The sequence below is a fragment of the Gracilinanus agilis genome, chromosome 1 (genome assembly GCF_016433145.1).
Source record: "Gracilinanus agilis isolate LMUSP501 chromosome 1, AgileGrace, whole genome shotgun sequence".
Taxonomy (NCBI): Eukaryota; Metazoa; Chordata; class Mammalia; order Didelphimorphia; family Didelphidae; genus Gracilinanus; species Gracilinanus agilis.
The window spans coordinates 222,448,970-222,472,154 of record NC_058130.1 but is presented as its reverse complement, the minus strand read 5'-3'; the positions used below and the strand labels follow the sequence as shown (position 1 = coordinate 222,472,154).

Here is a 23,185-nt window from a genome sequence, read left to right as displayed (position 1 = left end):
ACTTATCCTATCTGTAGCTTGCTTTGCATATATTTGTTTGCATGTGTTATCTCCTCCTTTCGATTATAAATTCCTTAAGGGCAAGGTCTGGCTTTTGCATCTTTTTGTATCCCCAGAGCTTAGCCCAGTGCCTAGCACATAGTAAGTTCATTAAAAATGTTGATTGATTGATTGATTGATCCTTATACAGCATGGTCTCAAGGTCCATCACCAATTTGGTTACCTTTGTCTGGACACGTTCTAGGTTATCCAAACTCAGGAGAGAAGAAAAGGGGGTGAGTGGTGTTCAACATCTATAGGTGGTATGGAACCATAAGCCACCCCTGAACACATTGCATGAGATAGAGGGCCTGAAATTCTCCCCACTCTTCTTATCAAAAAACCCATCTTGCCATCATGAAGATTTTATTCCAGTTACAGATGTTAAGGTTCGTCGGGAGTCCAAAGTTACCTGGGAGGTATTTTCATCAAGGCTCCCAGGTTTTGGCTCCTCTGAATCTTTCTGACTTTGAAGCTATAAATCGCTGTGAACGAGACTTGCCAGACCACTTCAACTTTGCTGGGGATGTACTGGATGTTTGGGCTCAGCTGGAAAAGGTAAGAAGTACCGTACTTGGTAATAACATAAACCTTTGTCTGCCTCAACACTGACTCCAATGGAAAGAACCCTGACTCTGGAGTAAGAGGATCTAAGTTCAAAGTCTACCTCTGAAACTCACTATTTATTATCTTGGGGAAGTCATTTAACTTTACTTAGCCTGGTTGTCCTGTGAAATAAGAAGGTTGAGTTACATGGCTTCTGAGGTCCTTTCCAGCTCAGGGTCTAGGATCCTATGATTCACTTCAACAGAGCCACAACTAGAAATATTTTAAGTTGGGGGGGTGATAATGAAAATTGGGGAGGGGGGAAAGGGACAGTGGTATAGATCACAGTTTGATCACAGGTAAAGTCTATTTCAGGAGAAGGGGCATTCTGACCTAAATTATCTTTGAGAAGCTTTCGAGGAAGATGAATTGTAAGATAAAAATGTCATGGAATCAGAATGCTAGGGGTGACCCAGAATGACTGAGCTACATGATGACCAAGACTGCAAGGTGAGGCATGGCATGGTGACAGCAGTCATCACAGGAAGGAAGCAAAGGTCCTAATTGTCAATACCATGGGACAGAGCCTCGTTTGTCCCATTCTAGTTAGAGTATTGTTCTTTAATCCTTTATCTCCTTAAGCCTCTCACACTCCAGCTTTCTTCTCCTTTGGAAAGAAATATAATTCTCAAATAAAAGAAGCCCTTTTCCACCTGCAATCCCCCTACCTCTGACTAGAGCCTTCTCTTTTCTCACATTATCACTTCTTTGTTATGGGTACCAAGTGGTTCTGTTCTGTTAACTGTGATTTTTGAAGGTCTCCTGGTCACAGCCTATCCCAAAAGGTATTATTGGTAGTGAAGCTTTAAAATAACAAAATAAATTCAGTGAATAGCCATTGCTATTCTTTTATGAATATTATAAGCTCAAATTCATCTTCTTCCTTCCTGCTCTGGAGATGGAGGGGGTGGGGAACATGAGGCAAAGGGGAGAGGGTGACATGTAATAATATCTAAGCAATGAACCACAATTCAGAAGTGTCCCTTGGTGTCTTAATGTCTTCATAAGTCTCATCTCTTCCAAACCTATAGCAATTATTATATCATATTATAAAGGTAAAAATGATTTTTAAAAATTATTCATTCATGAACCCTTTAGAAGTTGACTGGAGATAAATACAAAATTGTCCATAAGCCTCTACTTTCATGTTACATGGATTGGCATTACTTTCAAGGAAGAATTGAGTGACAATCTGTCAAAGTCATAACAGAAAGTTTGTGTGGGAAATGGACTATATCATCTCTAAGGTTCCTTTCATCTCAAGGATTTGAAGATTCTCTTTGAGACAATGGGGTATTAGATGCAGCATATCATAGAATCATAGAATGCCCAGGATACCTCTGCTTCCCAGGGTTCATTAATTCACCTTCCCTACTTCTGTACTGGACTAAACTAGTCACTGCAAATGACTATCCCCTCCATTCAGAGGTGTTGGTAATTGTTTAACAACTGGACTTTAGAAGAAAAAAATAAGAAAAAAATTTTAATCTTCATTATTAACATTTCCCCCATCACTTTCTTTTTTTCTTTTTCTTTTTCTAAACCCTTACCTTCCATATTGGAACCAATACTGTGTATTGGCTCCAAGGCAGAAGAGTGGTAAGGGCTAGGCAATGGGGGTTAAGTGACTTGCCCAGGGTCACACAGCTAGGAAGTGTCTGAGGCCAGATTTGAACCGAGGACCTCCCGTCTTTAGGCCTGGCTCTCAATCCACTGTGCCACCCAGCTGCCCCCTCATCACTTTCTTAAGCCTAGACAATCAACAAAACAATATACCAAGCCCTGATTTGCTGTTTCTATCATTAAAGGTTCTATTATAGACCTAGGCATGTAGCCTTCACATTCCTTTCTCTTATTTCACCGGGCAGAAAGGAGAGCGTCCTCCCAACCCAGCGCTCTGGTGGACTAACGGCAAAGGAGCCGAGGTGAAATGGAACTTTGGAGAGTTGGGTCTTTTATCCCGCAAAGTAGCCAATGCCCTCTCTAGCTCATGTGACCTCCAGAGAGGAGAGAGAGTTGCTGTGATTCTCCCCAGAATTCCAGAGTGGTGGCTGGTCAATGTGGCTTGTATGCGAACAGGTCAGTGACATTAATATTCCTAAGTTAAAGGGCCAAGTCAAAGCGTTGAAAGCAAAGAAAAATGATGTATCAAATAACCAAATGGCCTATTATTTTTTAAAAAGGCATTGTAGTCATCTAAATATAAAAAACATCATTGAATTTAATTAATTGCCAATCTTATTGTTATATAACCGAAAATTTATCCATAGAATTCCGCTTTATAGAACCAATGTTATAATAAACTCTCTCGTTATGTGTTGCACAATCAAATAATTTACTAAATGGTTGACATGGTTGAAAGAGCAAAGGACAGAATTCAAAGAAATAGACTTAAGGCCTCTTTCTGCCCCTTACTAGGGATGCGACCTTGGATAAGTTATTCAACCCCTATGAACCTTAGTTTCTCTTTAAATAAAATGGAGATAGCATTTGCATTACTCACATCCCAAGATTGTTATGAAAAATGTATTTTGTAAATATTAAAGTGTTATATAAATGTCAGCTATTATTAGTAAATAGAATTTCAAGTTAAAATTTAAAATCTGATAGGATTTATAATTATAAGGTTTTAGAGTTGAAGGAGCCAGGACCGACCCTGGGTTTGGATTCTAATTTGACTTCTTATTCCCTTAGGCAGGTAACTAAGCTCACTAAGCCTCAATTGCTGAATGAGATGACTTTCTAGAGTCTTCTAGTTCTAAAGATATGATCTTTCTATCTAATCTTCATATTTTATGATGAGAAAAGTGAAGTTTAAGAGACTTATCCAAAATCACAGAGTTCTTCAATCAATCAGCCAACATTTATTAAGTGTCTGTTATGTGTCAGACACTGTGCTAAGTAATGGGAAGACAAAAAGAAGCAAAAGACAGTCCCTGCCCTTAAGGAGCTTGCCATCTAATGGGGGAGACTACATGCAAACAAGTATCTACAGACAAACTATATACAAGATAAATAGGACTTCAGATTTTAAAGTCTATTCTCTTTCCACTCCACTCCACTAGCTTCAGTTAGGGTTGCACTACCATATCCACACATTGGCCAATGACAGTGAGAGGAAGCATGTATGGTGGGATAGGTAATGTCTCTGGTATCAGAGGCCTTTAGTTTTTGGCTCCATCTTTTATTACCTGTATGACTTTGGACAAGTCACTACCCTCTCGGGGCTTCATTTTCTTCATCTGTAAAAGGCTTGTCTCATCCAGCTCTAAAACTATGTTTCTATAATCCTACAGACTCACACGGTATCAATGATTCTATAACAATAATTGATTATTGTCATCTCTGGCTAATATACAAATTAGTATGAGTAATAAATAATTTTATATTTTTCCAGATATTCATATCCTCTGAGGTATGTATTTTTAATATATCAGGTCTATTTTTGTTTTTATGTTGGCTTTATTTCCCTTTCTACTCTTCCCCTTCAACTCCAAAAGTGACATCCCTTAGAGAATTAAAGAAAAAAAGAGAAAAAATTCAGAAAAACACACCTAGAAATCTGATATATGCAATGTTCTACCCTGTCTGCAAAAAAATGGGAGAGTGTTTTCTCAGAGGTTTTTTCTTATTCTGTCCTCATGCTCATAAAGAATATATTGATTCTACAGTAAATATTTGGTATTATAATTTGTTTTAAATGAAGTCCAAGAGAATATAAAAATCTTCTGAGCAATTAAACCCAAGTTCTCTTATCCATTTGGTTTAAAGGATTCTAACTAATAGTGTTTTGTCATTCAGTTTCTGTTACTTGATTTTCTGGTCCAGTTTAGTGGTTATTTCCCTTCTCTAAAACACATTTGGTTTCTTCTTACATTTTTCATCTTGTCCCATAATCCTGTTTCTAACATAAGGACCTCAAAACTTGGTCTATCTTAGGCTAAAGAGCAGGAATATAGGGCACTGTGTCTTCCCTCCCAGAAAAAATAAATACAGAATACCCTTCTTAGAATGACACAATGCCCTCAATCCAAATCAGCCTGACACTCAGGAGAAAGTTAAAATGATTTAGATTATGTGAATTCTCTGGTTTTTCTAGGACTTGTCTTCATGCCTGGGACAATACAGCTGACTGCCAAAGACATTCTGTACAGGCTACAGGCATCCAAGGCCAAATGTATTGTCGCTAGTGATGAGGTAGCCCCAGCTGTGGATTCTATCGTATCCAACTGCCCTGCTTTGAAAACCAAGATTCTGGTATCAGAAAATAGTCGCAATGGATGGCTAAACTTCAATGAGTTATTTAAGTGAGTACTTTCTGGACCTGGCCTATAATATCATATATGTGAAAAAGGAAGGAATTTAAAAGATTTCCTCTTGTGTGGACTGACTTGAAGGTTCTCTAAGTTGCTTTGGTATCCTCACCAGAGCCATATAATAGAGTCCATTGAACCACAGTGAAAGAAGGAAGCTCAATAAATCTTACAAACCAAATGAATGTACAAACCATCCAGAATAGACACCTGCTTGTTTCCTTAACACAGTACCTCCTACATAGTAGGTGCTTAATTTTACTGAATTGAAAAGAAATTAATTGACATGCATAAGAACTTCAAATAGGATTAGCTCTATGATGCCTCTTCTTGGAGGACTTTTTCAAGCATGCAAATGATCATTCTGTGAAAGACCCATTATTAGAATTTGGCTCCATAGGATGGAACTAGTAACAAGGGTGAGAACTTGGAAAGAGGCAAATTTAGGTTTAAGGTAAAGAAAAATGTCCTGTTACACCTATTGGCTGAATGAATGACTTTTGGAGGAAATGGTTTTCCCTTTGTTGTAAGTTTTCAAGTAAAGAATATATAGCCAGTTGAATATGTTGTGGTGTTTCTTCATGTTATATAGATTGGATTAGTTAACTGCTGAAATTCAACTCTGAAATTCTGAGATTCTTTGAACTCTAAGGTTGGAGATTCCATCACTTTCCTTCTAATCCAATCTAAGCCACAATATATTTATTAAGGACCTACAACTGATCAATCAATTATTTTGTCATAACTTTTTACCTTTGGGACTCTGTCTTTTATCAAATGGAAGAATTTTGTTTTTTTTTGTTTGTTTCATTTCTGATGAAATTTCTCATTTTGTGTATTTGGTTAATATGTGTTGCAATTTGTATTAAGTTTGGACAAACAATTGGGGGGGGGGGGGGAGGGAAGTGAAGGGAAAGCTAAATACATAAAGATTTGACTCATACCCAACCCCTGCCCCCAAGTCTTTTCGCTTCCAAGTTAAACATCTTCAGTTCTTTCAACTGATCCTCAGATGGCATGATCTCATGGACCTTCACCATCCTGGCTGCCATGCAATTTTTCCTCTCCCGGGTGATTTCCAACTTATCAATGACCTTTCTAAAATCCTGATTCCCAGAACTAAATCACTACCAGGTCCCAAACTTACATTTTCAGTAGGGTCATATAGCTAGTAAGTTTCTAATTCAAGTTTTCCCCCAGTCCAAGTCTATTCATTCTATTCATTAAACCACCGACCTGCCTCAAAACTGTCATCCTTTCACAATGGCAATGGTAATGTAAATATAATTACCTGGAGGTACTGGAGGTGCCAGAACAACACCAGGAGCCTGGTCCTGTCTGAAGATTAAAGGTAGGAGGTAGTAGATGACTGATTACATAGGGAAGAAACATCATCGAGTTATTGACCCACCAATAATCATCCAGGTCAGCTTTGCCCAGGATTCCCTCCAATCAAGTAGATACCAGGTTGTAAAAATCAGATAAAATCTTATATGGGGAAATAATTCATAAACTGTCAATAGTGTACAAACGATCACAATTTATCAATGTCAAAACCAAAGGGTCAGCATTAAACTGATCCTTCAACTTCAGTCACTTCCTTTGTCACATTTTACAGATCAGCCTCTGAAGAACATAACTGCGTGAAGACGGCAAGCCAGGAACCAATGGCTATCTATTTTACCAGTGGAACAACCGGCTCTCCCAAAATGGCCCAGCACTCACAGAGTAGCCTTGGTATTGGGTACACTCTTTGTGGAAGGTATATTTTGCAACTCCACCCTAGCTGCCTCCACGGTTTAGATCAGTGATTCCCAAAGTGGGCGCCACTGCCCCCTGGTGGGTGCTGCAGCGATCCAGGAAGGCGGTGATGGCCACAAGTGCATTTATCTTTCGTATTAATTGCTATTAAAATTTTAAAAAATTTAATTTCCAGGGGACTAAGTAATATTTTTTCTGGAAAGGGGGAGGTAGGCTAAAAAAGTTTGGGAACCACTGGTTTAGATATACAATGTGATAAGCTCTCAGGAGAGGAGACACTTATAAGCTAATTAACAGAGGAATTTTTTCATGGTTCTTTTTTCCTCCTTGATATTGTTTAGGTACTGGTTGGACTTGAAACCTTCAGATATCATGTGGAACATGGCTGATACTGGCTGGGTGAAGGCTGCCATCGGTAGTGTCTTTTCAACCTGGCTTCAAGGATCCTGTGTCTTCGTGCACCGCATGGCCCAGTTTAATACGGATATCTTCTTAGACGTATGTTACAACCTCCCCACCTGCCTCATGGCACCAACCCTTTGAACTTCCCCGTGTCACTCACATAACCACAAATAAGTAGACAGAGTTTCTCCGGTTTGTGGAATTTACTCTTGTTTACAGTGTGAAGTCTCTAAGGATTTCAGTGTTGAATGCATTTATTTAATTTCCTAACAAGGGAACACCCACAGCTTTCTCAAGCATAAAATCTGTCCTCCTCATTTAATTGCTCAAGATTTACTAATATGATCATAATCTATGGGTAGCTTAAGGGCTTGGTTCTAAGCAATTAACTAAGGAATCTTAAATGTAAACAAGTATTTTGATTATGCTTCAATGAATCAAAGACAATGGGTGGCAGAGCTAGACCTTTCAGTCCAGCAAGATTTTAGGTGCTTTGCCCCAAAACAGCCCTGCTCTACCCTTTCTCTCCTCCTCACTGTGCTAATCCATGAATTTGATCCTGCTTCACATATGCCAGGCTTAGTCCTCCTTCTCAAGCAAGTAGGGCTAGACTAAGGTATCAGAAGGCTGAGATTTCATTAACCTCTTAAAAAAAAACATGACAAAGGGCAGTTATTTTCCCTTGTGGAACATTAAAAAGTAGAATCCATCACATGTCATTAAACACATGAGAACTGTATGTGACCCAGGAATACTTTTGCCCCATAGTTCTACACAGTGGTACCAGTTGAGGCAGAGTAGTTTGAGAATCTGAAAATAAGTCTAAGCTCTTGGAAAACTGCTTCTACACCTACCTTATTATGTAGCTCAAGCAACATCATCAATACATGACCCAGGGCTTCAGATTCTATTAATTGCTTATCAGTAATAGAAGATGAACTGATGGAAAGACCATTGGCACTGGTGTCTGATGACCTTGATTCAAATCTTAACTCTTACTTAGTACTGATATGACCTCGGACAAGTGAGTTTTTTTAAAAGTGTCTATTTAAGTATTTTATGTGTCTATTACATGCCAGACACTGGGCTAAGGGCTGGGGTACAAAGAAAAGCAGAAAATAGTTCATGCTCTCAAGAAGCTCAGAGCCTAATAGGGAAGATAACAGGCCAATAACTACATACGAACATGATAAATAGAGGATAAAATATCAATACACAAAAGGAACGTCAGGGGCATAAAAAAATGTTTCTTATTGAAGATGGGATTTTAGCTGGGACTTCAGGGAAACCAGGAGAGGGAGATAGAGAGAGAGTATTTCAGGCATGGGAGACAACCAGAGAAAATGCCTGGAATCTGTCTTGTAGAAGGAATAGCAAAGAAGCCGGTGTCATTTAATCTCTGTGGCCCTCAGGTTCCTCACTAGAAAAATGAAGAATTAGATAATGAGCTATGAGGCCCCTACCTGCTCCAAATGTATAATATTCTGACTACCTTCACCACGATAAAGTGTTGTGTGATTGAGTATATAACTATTGAATGAGATAGCAGCAGCAAAAACTAAACAATTAGAATGAGCAAACCAAATATCTGCAGGATGAACCCATCTGAAAATCAAAGGAGATGAAACAGAAATCTAATGAAAATCTCTAAATGAAAAATCTCTGAATGACAGATTTTCTAATGAAAAATCTCAAATCTAAGTGAGAAAAAAGAAAAAGTAGGTACAATAAAGAAAAGAACTAGAATTCAGATTCTGGAAATCTGGGATAGTGTGATATATGTAGAGTGAAAAGAATACTGGATTTGGGAGCCAGAAAACCTCGGTTCAGATCCCAGCTTTGCCATCTCGGTGAATTAATCCCCCCAAAAAGGTATTAGAGTAGATGAAGTCTATAAGATCCCTTCTAGCACTAACGATTCCTTTCAACCCCAAATCTATGATGCTGTTATCCTGGATTATGTTTCTTCAGTCAATAAGTTATGTGACCTTTGACAAATTATTTTACCCCTTCAAACTTGTTTTATCATCTGCAAAGTAAAGGCTTGGACTAGGTGAGTTGTCAGGACTATATTTCAAATCTGACAGTCCATGAGTTTATATCTCAGGATTCATTTTCTCTTTCATGTGTTTTTATATGGGACAAAATACCACTGAGCTGAATGACACAGTAAGTTGCTGACACAGTAAGGCCTCTTTCGAAAGGATTACTTCAAATGAAAATCTAATATTTCTTTATATTTAAAATACAAAACTTCCAAGAAGATAGAAAAGTAAAAGATCTCATTTTTTTTCAATAACCTCCTCGGAACAACAATGGAAACATCAAAATGAAGCAAATCTATTACAACTTTCAAAAGAAAATTATTTTTAGGGGAAAAACCCTCAAAGAAATGAATAGACCACAGAAGAGTTCTAACACATGAAAAAAATATTATTGGTGAAGAAAAATGGAATCAGAAATGTCTAATGAAAAATAAATTCAAATATGACCAACAAAAGAAAATTTAACAAGAATTTCCTCAAGACCCCCAAAAAAAGAAGCAATGGATACAGGGAAAAGAATTAAAGGAAGAAATAAAATTAGCAAAAATATCACCTTGGGGGGGGCAGCTGGGTAGCTCAGTGGAGTGAGAGTCAGGCCTAGGGATGGGAAGTCCTGGGTTCAAACCCGGCCTCAGCCACTTCCCAGCTGTGTGTGACCCTGGGCGGGTCACTTGACCCCCATTGCCCACCCTTACCACTCTTCCACCTATGAAACAATACACCGAAGTTAAGGGTTTAAAAAAATATATATCACCATGAAGTATAGCTAAGTGGTTGAATGAATAGAGTGCCAGTCCTGAGGTCAGAAAGACTCATCTTCCTGAGTTCAAATCTGAACTCAGACATTTTCAGGGTAAGCTATATATTGCCCAGTTGACAAGTAGTAAGAGAATGTGAATAACTATATCCTGAAAGAAGTAACTCAAATTATCAATAATCACTTTTTTAAACATCCAGACTAATAAAAGAGATCTAAATTAAACAATTCTGATACCGCCTTATATTCATCAAATTGGCAAAATAAGTTTAAAATGTAACATTAGCAGAGTGTGATGGGCCAAGAGTTGAGTTAAGCTATGACTTGGCTAGAAATTCAGAAAAAGGACGCAAAAGATGTGGTGCACCTAAATCAAACTGATATGCCAATTTCTCCCAGGAGGGGGTCTAAAATAGAGTTGTAGGCACTCAGGTAAGTGATTATTCCTTTGTAAGGAGCATAGAAGGACCATCTTCCAAATTCTCTGATTTGACAGATTCTTTTAGACCCTTTCCACTGAGAATAACCAATCACTTCTTCAAAAGAGCAATTTTTAAAAATAATTTTTAAGAATAAATTTTTAAGAATAAAACCCTCTCTGCTAAAGTAGAGCTCCTGCTGGCATACACACACACACACACACACACACACACACACACACACACACACACACACACACATCCAGACTCTGAGTGTCCCATAGCACCATAGCTGACCCTTGCTTGGATCATGGGGGTATGAAGAAATAAGGACATTATTTCACTGCTAAAACAGCTGTGAATTGTCGCAATCTTTTTTGGAAAACAATAAGGTGTTACGCAATACCGTTTGACCCAGTGATCCCACTACCTAGTGTCATAATCCTAAAGACAAAAAGATCTTCCCATACAAAAATATTCCTAGCAGCATTATTTGTAATAGCATAAAACCATCTGTCACAATGATCAGGAAAAAGGCCAAAGAAAGTGAGGAATAAGAATGTAATAGTTTATTATTTTGCCATCAGAAATGACAAACATGAATACTACAAAGATTTAGATAAAATGATTCAAGATGAAGAAAGCAGGACCAAAATAGAAGTATTTTAAAAATTATGACAGTCGTGTACATTTCTGATATATATGATAATAATGACAGCAATGAAGTCTAGTAAAATATACAGTAGGAAAAAAATCAAAGTTTGGGAATAATATAAAGAAATAAATGAGATGATCTAGTTACTGTCTTGTTAAATTTAACATGAAAATGTATAATAATATTGTATGTGTTCCTGTGCAGCTATTATTTTGGGGACTATTTGTTTATTTGAATATCAGTGTGTGATGATAGTTCTTAAGCTTATATTAAATATTTAAATTCTATTTTTTTTAAATTTAAGATTATTTTGATATTTTGCTCTTAGTGAACTAGAAATTTCTGGATCTCATAGATTAACTCAAATCCTAGACTACCACATTCTGCCAACATTAAATTTTTAACTAATTTCTCTAATTTAATGGGTATGACAGGATTATTTTAATTACAGTTAATTAATTAATTTTAATTACAGTGATATTAACATTAGAATTCTAATCCAGAAGAGGCAGCCCTGAAAAACTTGTGGTCTGCAATATTCTTGCATTTTATGAATTCATTTAAAAGATTCATATTGTCTTAGGAAAAGAGGACTGGAGTTCCTACTCTGTTAGTTCATGTATACAAATATTGTTCTGTATATCTACACAGAAATTATACTTTATATAAATATGTAGAAGATGGTCTAATGGTGTCCTGCTTAGATTTCAAGCAAAATATCCTAGGTAACTAGTTATTTCTTTAAAAAAAAAAAAACTCGCCTTCTGTTTTAGAATCAGTATTAAGTATTGGTTCCAAGGCAGAAGAGCGGTAAAGGCTAGACCAGTGGTTCCCAAATTTTTTTGGCCTACCTCCCCCTTTCCAGAAAAAATATTACTTAGCCCCCTGGAAATTAATTTTTTTTTAATTTTAATAGCAATTAATAGGAAAGATAAATGCACCTGTGGCCATGACCGCCTCCCTAGATCACTGCAGCACCCACCAGGGGTGGTTACGCCCTCTTTGGGCTAGACAATGGAGGTTAAGTGACTTGCCCAGGGTCACACAGCTAGCAAGTGTCTGTGGCAGAATTTGAACACAGGTCTTACTGACTCCAGGTCCGGATCTCCATCCACTGAGCCTCCTAGCTGTCTCCAGCTAGATAAATCAGTTCCCACCTCTGTGCCTAGGTTTCTTCATCTGTCAAAGGAGTTTGGACTAAGATGACCTCTGAGGTACCATCTATTTTTAAATCTGTGATTGTATTTAGAAGCTTAAAATATCGCATTGATTTCTTGACCTTTAACTTCTGATTTCTCTTTTATAATTTCTCTAGACTCTTAGCAAATACCCCATAACCACTCTCTGCAGTGCCCCAACTGTATACCGGATGCTTGTTCAAAAAGACCTCAAGAGGTATTTCAGAATCATTTATTTTTACTCTCTATGAACCTACTGTCTTGGGGGCCAGAGAACCAACAACCTCTCCTTTGGCCAAATTATTCTATTTTCTAAATCAAAGCTCTCAAACAAACCCAAGAAGAAAAACCCCTGCCGCTCTACATCCCACCCTCCAGCCCTTTTCTTCTCAGGTAGAAAATCTGTATTTTCTTCTTTCAAAAAATGTTTTTAATGTTTTAATCATTTTTTTACTAATATCACCTAATATAATCTACCTATTAGTATATTACCTATTAAATCAATAATTAATATTACCCTATTTCTGCCAGAAATCCCCCCATATGAAAGAAAAACAGTTAAGCAAAGCAAAGAAATATATTGATCATATCTGACAGGATATGTAAAATTTCACACCCATAGTCTACCACCTCTGTACTGGAAGGAGAGAGATATGGTTCAACTTTACACCTCTGGAATCAAGATTTGTGATTTCATTAATGTGAATTCTGATGTCTCTTGGAGATATCTTCCTTTGCTTTTGAGAAGCATCATGGCATAGTGGAAAAAAGATCCCACCAGAAAGCCCAGGTTTAAGTCCTGCCTGTGGTACAAATTGGCTTTGTGACATCAGGCAAGTGATTTAACCCAAGGAAATGCTCTAAGACCATAAAGTACAGAGAATAAGTTGACCTACATTGGTGGAGGGGGCGAAATCTCAAGACTAGTACTTAATCCCATTCTTTTCTTTGCATTATTGTGGTCATCATTTACATTATTCTCTTGGTTCTGCTTTTTTGTCCTACATCAGTTCAAAAAAAAAGTCTTAACAAGCTTCTCTGAACTCTTCATATTTATATTTTGTTTCAGTGTGATAATATTCATTTATTTACCACAGTTTGTTCAGCCACTCTTTAATCATTAGGTCTCCACTTTAACTCCAATTTTTGATATGACAAAAATTACTATGAGTATGTTAACATCCATTCCCTCTTTCTCCTCTTTCTTTGTCCTCCTTGGGACATATGCCCAGTGGAGGTAATGCTGTATCAAAGGTATGAACCTTTTAGCCACCTGTCTCACACAATCTCAAATTGTTTTAGAAAATTTTCCCAAGACTCTAACTCTCTCTCTCTCTCTCTCTCTCTCTCTCTCTCTCTCTCTCCCCTTCTTTCTTTCTCTCTCTTCCTCCCTTCCTCTTTCTCTACTTCCCTCTCTTTCCTCTCTCCCTCCTTTCCTCTTTTTCTCTTCCTAAATCCCTCTCTCCCTTTCTCTTCTCCCTCTGCCTCTCATCCCTCTCTCCATCCTTGTTTCTCTCTTCCCCTCCTCCCTCTCTCTCCCTCTTCTCTGTGGTTCTTTGTCTCTGTTTCTGCCTCTCTCTATTCTTAACTTAAAAAGCCAATTATTTAAAATCACTTTCAGAATAAACCCATACAATTTCTCTGCTGTTTAAGCTATAGCTTCAAAACTTTGAGGCACTGCTTGACTGGAGGGGAGCCACTCAACCCAGAAGTGAGAGAACAGTGGAAGAGCCAGACAGGACTGGAACTGTATGAAGGCTATGGACAGACAGAAGTGGTACGTGCAAATGACCGCGGTCACTTTCCTTATGCAACAAAAATTGTTACTAGAACCCTTGAAACTCTATTGTGTTTTCACATGGTATAGAAAGTAAGGAGCATTCTCCTCTCTCCTCTTCCTTAATCCTCTGACAAATCAGGAGATGTGGTGTAACAGAGAGAGAGCTATCCTTGAAGCCAGGAAGACCTAGGTTAGTCCCACTTCTGACTCTGGGCAGATCACATAACTGATCATTTCAAACACCTGCTTCTACTCCTCAATGCTTCAGAGTTAGACAGTTATTTCTGACTATAAATTTCAAAGAAAGTGATACTTGCAATAGAAGAGGGAGTTTGCTCCCTTGGCCATTCCCTATATGCAACAGTGATCAACCAGCTCTCCAAAAAAGTATGCATGATAACTTTCACATCTAATGTCACTTATTAACATTTTCTCCTTTACTTTCTTAAGTCTAGACAACAAAAATAATAAACCAAGTCTTAACTTGTAGCCTTTGTCAATTTCTGATGTATAAATGTTTACCCTTCTCATTTTCCCTCACATAAGTATGATTTGGGCAGCTAGGTGGCACAATGGATAGAGTGCCAGGACTGATGTCAAGAATACTCATCTTCCTGAGTTCAAATCTGGCCTGAGATACTTATTAGTTGTGTGACTCTGAATAAATCACTTAACTCTGCTTACCTCAGTTCCTCATCTGTAAAGTGAAATGGAAATGGAAAAGGGAATGAAAAGCTACTCGAGTATCTTCGCCAAGAAAATTCCAAATGAGGGGCAGCTAAATGGCTCAGCGTATTGAGAGTGAGGCCTAGAGATGGGAGGTCCTAGGTTCAAATCTGGCCTCAGACTCTTCCTAGATATGTGATCCTGGGCAAGTCACTTACCCCCATTACCTAGCCCTTACTGCTCTTCTGCCTTAGAACCAATGGCTAGTATTGATTCTAAGATAGGAGAGAAGAAAGAAAGAAAGAAAGAAAGAAAGAAAGAAAGAAAGAAAGAAAGAAAGAAAGAAAGAAAGAAAGAAAGAAAGAAAGAAAGGAGGAAAGAAAGAAAGGAGGAAAGAAAGAAAGGAGGAAAGAAAGAAAGAAAGGAGGAAAGGAGGGAAGGAGGGAAGGAGGGAAGGAGGGAAGGAGGGAAGGAGGGAAGGGAGGGAGGGAGGAAGGAAGGAAGGAAGGAAGGAAGGAAGGAAGGAATAGAGGAAAGCTGCCCTTAACTACAGGTTCATCCTTCAGTTTATAAGGAAAGGTGTCAGAAAATGAGCTGGGAGAGATCATTGGGGGAGTCTGCCAAGCTGATATCTGAAGTTTGTGTGTCATTATGTAAGAAGATGCAAAAATTAAACGTTATCCTTGGGCAAAGGGGCTGGGTCTATGATTTCCTTAGCACAGAGAACTCCCAGGTTAGGAAACTCCCTCTATCATGGCAGGTCCACACCTTTTCTGCAACTTACTGTCATAGAGAGTTGGCTGGAACACTATGAGGTTAAGTAACTTGCTCAGGGTCACACAGACCAATATATAGCAGAGGTGAGATTTGAACCCACATCTTTCTGACTTCTACTATGCTTCTCTACCTTTGGAGTAGATTAGAAAAAGAGAACATAGGCCTTAGTATGCCACTAAAAATGTTTTCTCTTCACAGGGAATAATCTGTGCCAATCAGAAAGGTCAAGAAATTAAACCTGGATCAATGGGGAAGGGAGTGCCACCTTATGATGTCCAGGTAGGTCAAGGAAATATGATCAGTTCAACAAGGACAGAAAGTTTCCTTCTATTTTGATTACTTCCATTTTTAACACCTCTTAATTCTAATACCTCAGTGGATTTGGGATCTCTTCTAGACTGCAACCCATTTGTGCTTCCTTATCTTTTTTTGATTCTTGTCTATTTCCCCACCCCGCCAGGAAATCCTCCCCAATGTGGGGCAGAGGATGCCTGGGCAACACTCAACCTGTGTACTCTTTGCTTTTGCATGACATCCTTTTCTTATCCTACATGTCCTGAATAATATCCCTTAAACAGCAGCTTGCATATCTGTTTGATCTAGAAATGTTTTGTAGTCAACTGATGCTTAGTGAGCTTCTTTATTGCTTTTGAGTCAACCCCATCTTTGATTCTTTAGAAATTGTGATGTTCCAGAATTTGAAAGGATGCAATATCCCTGGGAGAATTCAGGTCTTAAAATGATAGGCTTTTATATCCAGGGAGATCTTTATCTTCATTCTGCTGAGAATTCATTCTTAACAGCCAAGCAAAAAAGTGTTTTTCTCATTCTAGATCATAGATGAAAATGGTAATATTCTGCCACCGGGTAAAGAAGGAGAAATTGCCCTTAGAATGAAGTCTACAAGACCTTTCTCTTTCTTCTCTGAATATGTGGTATGGAAATTTGGAATCTAATATACTGCTTTTGAAAAAATATCCAAAAGTGCTTCAAAATTTTGAATTTATCCCTATTGGATCAAATTAATCTCACAATTGCTTCTTTTCCCTCTCTTCCTAGGACAATCCAACGAAAACAGCTGCCACTATCAGGGGAAATTTTTATGTCACTGGAGACAGAGGGATAATGGATAGTGATGGTTATTTTTGGTTTGTTGGAAGAGCTGATGATGTCATCATATCATCTGGGTTAGTGCTTTTCCCTTATTTAGAGAATTCGGCAAACTTTGATTCAAAAGATATCTATGAAATTGCTAATATGGGGCTGTTATATAATACAGTGGATAAAGAATAACAGGCCTGGAACCAGGAAAGACCTGAGTTCAAATCTGGTCTCAGACATTTCCTAGCTTTTGTGACCCTGGACAAATCGCTTAACCCTAATTGCCAAGCCCTTACTGCTCTTCTGCCTTAGAATTGATAGTATAGATTTTATGACAAAAGGTTAAGGTTTTTTTTAAGTTGTTAATATATTCAATATATACAAAGTTAATATATAGAAAGTATTACACTAGACCTTAAAGATATAGGGACAAGACATGAGATTTCATTACATTATAGGGAACTCTTGGATGAGAAAATTCCCTCCATCAATACAGGTCTGTACCTTCTTGGAAACTATAGTCTTAGGGAGTTTCGTGGAGCTTTGAGTACTCAAGTGATATTCCCAGAGTCACACAAAGGTAGGGTGTTTTAAGAGGTAAGTCAAAGGAGCACCATCTAGAAAGATAGAGACAGAAAACAGTCCCTGCTCTCAAGGAGTTGACATTCTACTAGAGGATATAACTGTAAAGAGATACACAAACACAAACTTATTTTAAGGAGAAAGCACTAACATTGGGAGGATTAGGAGGTAGTAGGTGGACTGAGGTTGGAAGGATGCTATGGATTCTAAGAGGTGAAGGAAGGTGATAATGTGTGTTCCAGGCATGGGAGGGGGAGGGGAGCTTGTAGGAAGATACAGAAGGGGAAGACAGAAACAACAAGTCTGGAGAACAGTTGGGGTCTAGTTTGGGTGACACATAAGTGTGCTCAAAGGGGAATGATGTTAAATAAATCTAGAAACGAAGCCTGGTCTTAGATTGTTTAGGGTTTTAAAAGTAAAGCAGAATAGTTTATATTTTAAACTTGAGACATCAGGAAGCCATGCCGCAATATTACGCAAGAGAATAAATGACCTGATCAAACATGCTTTAGGAAGACTATTTGGCAGCCCTTCTGTCATAGAGTTTTCACTAGGACAGAAAGTAAGTGTTAAAAAAAAAGGAGTATCAGCAATGTGCAAATGAATATTAGATACTGATTAATTTACAAATAAATTCTGGACAAGATATTAGAAGGAAGAAAGGTTAGAAAAGAGGCTAATTTTAAAACAGGTCAGGTGAAAAATGATGACCTAGGTGGGCAGAAAAGGGAGGAAGGGAGGAAAGGGAAGAAGGAAGGAAAGAAGGAAGGAAGGAAGGAAGGGAGCATGACCTAGGATGGTTTTGCTATAAGTCAAAACAAAGGGAAAGAGGGACAAGAGAGTTATAGCCATGGTAGAATTAACAAAGTTTGGTAGAAGAAAAAATAAACATAGAGTATACTTTTGCAAAACAAAAATAAAGTTCCTAAAAGTTAATTTAGAAATTATGATGGCAGCTTGGATTTGGATTTGGAGTCAAATGCATTGGGATCTATTCCTGACTCTTTTATATACTGAATAGTTCTGAGTCTCTAAACCTTTGAATCACTAAACCTTCCTGGCCTCAGTTTCTCCATCTGGAAAATAGAGGAATGGGATTAAATGATGCTATATCTAAAGTGCTCATGATCTTTTTCCAGGTACCGCATTGGACCATTTGAAGTTGAAAGTGCCCTAATTGAACATCCAGCTGTTGTAGAATCTGCTGTAGTCAGCAGTCCAGATCCTATCAGAGGAGAGGTAAAATGTATATAATTTAAATAGCAACTTGATGAAAAGTGCCTCATCACAATTCTCTTTTAGAAGATGGAATAGAGAGCAGTTTCTTCCTGTCAAAAAGCATTGTGTGGGGACAGCTAGGTGGCATTATGTATAGAGTGCCAGACCTGGAATCAGACTGATATTTAGTATGAATTCTAAGACAGAAGGTAAAGGTTAAAAATAAAAAAGAAGATGCAATGTATGAATGAATATTAGACACTGACTAACTTACAAATGGGACAGCTAAGTGGTGCAGTGGATAGTGCCAGATCTAGAGGCAGGAAGACTCATCTTCCTGAGTTCAAATCTAGATTCAAGTACTTACTAGCTATGTGACCCTGGACTAGTCACTTAATCCTATTTGCCTTAGTTTCTTTATCTGTAAAATGAGCTGGAGAAGGAAATGGCAAACCACTCCAATATTTTTACCAAGAAAATCCCAAAGTAATTTGGAAGGGAAGGCACTAGCAGTTGGGAAGTGATCAGAAAAGCTTCTTGAAAGGAGAGATGAAAAGTGTTACCTACACAACCTACTTCCACAGGTAGATTTGTTTGTTAAAAAAGTGCTTGGGGGCAGCTGGGTAGCTCAGTGGATTGAGAGCCAGGTCTAGAGTTGGGGTCATAGGTTCAAATCTGGCCTCAGACACTTTCCAGCTGTGTGACCCTGGGCAAGTCACTTGACCCCCATTGCCTACCCTTACCTGCCTTGGAGCCAATACACAGTATTGGTTCCAATATGGAAGGTAAGGGTTTTAATAAAAAAAAAAATACTTAATGCTTAAAGTACAAAATAAGAGGTCAGTTATTGCTGAGGAGGATAAGGTAGTCAGGATAGTCTGAGAATTTTGCTTCCTTAATGCTTAACCAGATCCTCTCAAAGTTCCCAAAGCTGTTAATGGCATTGGCAGAAGAAGTTAAAGATGCTAAATTGGGACCTTTACCTTAACATTCTCCTTTTTTTTCCCCCATGATTACATGATTCAAGTTTTCTCCTTCCCCTCATTCCTGCCCTCTCCCAGGGTTATATATATATATATATATAATATATATGTGTAATCACTCTCTATATATAATCAATATATATGCATATATATATAATCACAAACCCATTTCCATATTATACATTTTTATCAAAGAGCAATCCTTTAAAACCAAAACCCCAAATCACATACCCATATAAACAAATGATAAATCATAATGTTTTTCTTCTGGATTTTTGCTCACATAGTTCTCTCTCGATGTGAATAACATTCTTTCTCATAATTCCCTCAGAATTGTCCTGGATCACTGCATTGCCTTTAGTAGCAAAGTCTATTACATTTGATTGTCGCACAATGTTTCAGTTTCTGTGTACAATGTTCTCCTGGTTCTGTTTATTTCACTCTGCATCAGTTCATGAAGTCTTTCCAGTGTGTATAAAAATCCATCAATTTATCATTCCTTTGAGCACAATAGTATTCCACCACCATCATCATATACTGCAATTTGTTCAGCCATTCCCCAATCGAGGGACACCCCCCTCATTTTCCAATTTTTTGCTACCACAAAGGTGCAGCTATAAATATGTGTGTACAAACAGGTCCTGGCCCAGTATTTTTTTTTTCTCTTTGGGATAGAAACCCAGCAGTGTATGAGCAGTGTATGGCTGGATCAAAAGTATGCATTCTTTTAAAGCCCTTTGGGCATGATTCCAAATTGCCCTCCAGAATGGTTGGATCAATTCACAACTACACCAGCAAGGTATTAACACTCTCCTTTCTAAATGAAGAAAAGTCCTTTTTCTGGATGGGGCAATCCTTTGATGTTACTTGAAAACCACTGTAACAAAGAGATGTGGATTTTTCTCCTGGCAGGTGGTAAAAGCTTTTGTTGTCTTGGCTGCACCCTATAAATCTGCCAACACAGAGACATTGACTCTGGAGCTTCAGAATCATGTGAAGAAAGTGACAGCACCTTACAAATACCCCAGGAAGGCAAGTATCTAAAAATAAAAGGACTACTGGGTTCAATTTTGTATTTACTTGGAAAAAAAGAAAGACTATGTAATAGATTCATTTCTTTGTAAATGTAAAATTCTGTTATTTGATGTTAATTTCATAGTTTTTTAAAAAGGGAAAATCTGAAGGAAGAAAAGAGCACCTTGGGTGCTGCTCCAGTTTTCCTACCTTATTGATAATTTTTTTAAAATGTCACCCTTATTTCCGACTATATCCCTCCTAACATTCTTCTATTTAAGAAGCAGTTAGGTGGTACAATGGTTAGGACTGGAGTCTGGAAGGCCTAAATTCAAATCAAAGCCACATTCATATTTGCAATTCCACACTTCTGCAAAGGAAGGAGGGGAGTCTATTTTCTTAGCTCTCTTCTAAGGCCAAGATGGATAATTAAGAATAAATAGTAGGGGCAACTGGTGGCTCAGTAGATTGAGAGCCAGGGTGAGAGATGGGAGGTTTGGGGTTCAAATATGACCTCAAGACACTTTCTGGCAGTGTGACTCTGGGCAAATCACTAAAGCCCCATTACTTAGCCCTTACCACCTTACTTAAACAATATACAGTATTGATTCTAAGGTGAAAGGTAAGGGCTTAAAAAAATAAAGATTAAATAGTATTTAGATTTTGTAGTTCTTTTCCTATACATTGCTAAAGTAATAACATATATTTCATGAAGTCATGCTCTGGACTAATAAAATCATAGCAGACCAACTGATACTCTTCAAAAAAGGGTCCAGTGACCATGAGACTCTAAAGAGATCTTAAGAGATCTCTAGTTTACACAAGTGTTAGCCTTACTTTTATTATTCGGAGAGAGACCTCTGAAGAAATACATCTAAAGAGATAGCTAAGTGATGCAGTGACTAGAGTACTAGACCTGGAGTTAAGATCTGAGTTTAAATCCAGCTTCAGAACCTTATTAGTTGTTTAATACTCAACAAGTCGCTTAACTGCTATTTGCCTCAGTTTCCATATCTGTAAAACAGGAATAGTAATATTTCTCAAGGTGGTTGAATAGAAAATGAGATATTTGCAAAGTACTGCATAAATAAATGCTAGCTGTTTTTATTATTTCTAATTATTCTGCTTATTAAACCTTTTAAATCAAAGAAAACATTGCCATAAAAGATTACTGATTATTCTTTGTATTGCAGTATCACAAGTAAAAACGGTTTTTTGAAAAATATCTTACAGAAATTTGGTATAATTCTCAAGCATATAGTAGTAACTCAACTTATTTTGCCATGACAGAATTATTTCAAGCATAGACTCTTACATTTTCACAAATAACAAAACTGAAACACAGAGTAGAGATGTTATTTGATTTTGAGGACATGCTGGCACAGAATTTCTATCTTAGTTCCTAAACTCTCACTGTAACTAATATGTCAAAGCAATTCCTCAAACTTTAAGGGTTACAAACAATAATGTTGTATTATAAAACAAAGACTAGAATCTTTTGTGGATACTCTTATGAAATAGAAATCTACCTTTAAAGAATTACATATGGTTCTGCCAAGAAAGATTAGATCATCTCAAGGCCCCTCTGGAGTCCCAATATTCCATGTTTAATCTTCATTCACTCTCCAAGGACAAAAACCCTGAATATACAGAAAGTTGGCCAATTCAATCCAACCACCAGTTTGTTCTTTTTTTATTCCAACTTACCATCAACCCCTACTTTGGTGTCACATAGGTATTATTTATAAAGATGACCCTTCACATCTAGGAAAAATCAGTATTCTAAATTCATTAGTATAAACAGAGCTCCTAGTCTCAAAGCAAGGTCAAGGAAAAGATGCTATTAATAGTTTTGTGGTATGCTTCTCTCTACTAGATGGAATTTGTTCAAGAACTACCAAAGACCATCACTGGGAAAATAAAACGAAATGTACTAAGAGACCAAGAATGGGGACGAGCTTAACTTGAACGAATGAAGAGATGCCTCTTTTGCATTTACATGGCATTCTTTTGTCTGCTTTACTTTTTTACTTTTTTTTTTTTACTTTTACTTTTTTACTTTTACTTCTTGCTGATCTTAATCATATTCTTGTGACTGGTTACTATCAAATCATAGCACTGTACAATGTTTGTGGGGCTTATTTTTCCAGTTGAAAAACTAAAATGTTAAATTCCTGCTTTCTCTAACCCTTTTTTTTTAAGCCTTAAAGTAATCCAAAAATATTTGGAAAATGACCTTTTAATCTGTAGAACCAAAGAATTAAAGCTATACTTCCACTGTCTTATGCTTTATTTGCTAAAAATAAAGTTACTAAAAACTTCAGAAGGGAATATTTTAGGGATAAAAACTATGTTCTTTCATTCTTCACATATTATATTTAGTTATTTTTGAAACTGACAAAGCATCTGTTTTAGAAGCTCATTAGTTCCAAAGAATAGATTTTGTAAGCTTTAAAAAATATAATCTTATGCCTTTTATTTTTTACACCAAATAATTCATCAAAACGAACACAGCAACCACATGATCACAAGTACCCTCCCCATACTCTTCAAAGTTTATTTTATCATCTATCCTTCATAACCAACACTGGTCACTGTGCCTAATTGGAGTTCAGCTACCTTTTTAGTAATGTTTTCATCTAAATTATTGTAGTTATTGGATATATTGTTCTCAATTTTATGGCTTATAGTAGAACTGCAAAGAACAGATATGCTTTGATTTAATGAAAATTCACTATTAAAATATTCCAATTTACAAAGCAGTCTAGGGGTGATAAACTTTTTAAGATTCTTGGCTTATAAAAGGAACTCTGAACTTAATCCTTCTTATGTAATGATTAACTTTGCACACAATGGCATATCTATTTCAAGGATCTAGGGGGTGGGAGG

At 37.4% G+C, this 23,185-nt stretch overlaps 1 protein-coding gene across 1 annotated transcript; it reads left to right on the top strand.

The window, feature by feature from the left end:
* Positions 1 to 396: 396 nt before the first annotated feature.
* LOC123234382 (acyl-coenzyme A synthetase ACSM4, mitochondrial-like) lies at positions 397 to 22,649 on the top strand. The gene is made up of 13 exons (XM_044660290.1): positions 397 to 597; positions 2,514 to 2,724; positions 4,745 to 4,952; positions 6,577 to 6,720; positions 7,061 to 7,217; positions 12,313 to 12,392; positions 13,829 to 13,952; positions 15,597 to 15,677; positions 16,232 to 16,333; positions 16,458 to 16,585; positions 18,221 to 18,320; positions 20,195 to 20,314; positions 22,173 to 22,649. Exons 1-13 carry the CDS (start codon positions 397 to 399, stop codon positions 22,257 to 22,259), a joined length of 1,743 nt encoding a protein of 580 aa, XP_044516225.1. The 3' UTR covers positions 22,260 to 22,649.
* The last annotated feature ends 536 nt before the right edge of the window (positions 22,650 to 23,185 follow it).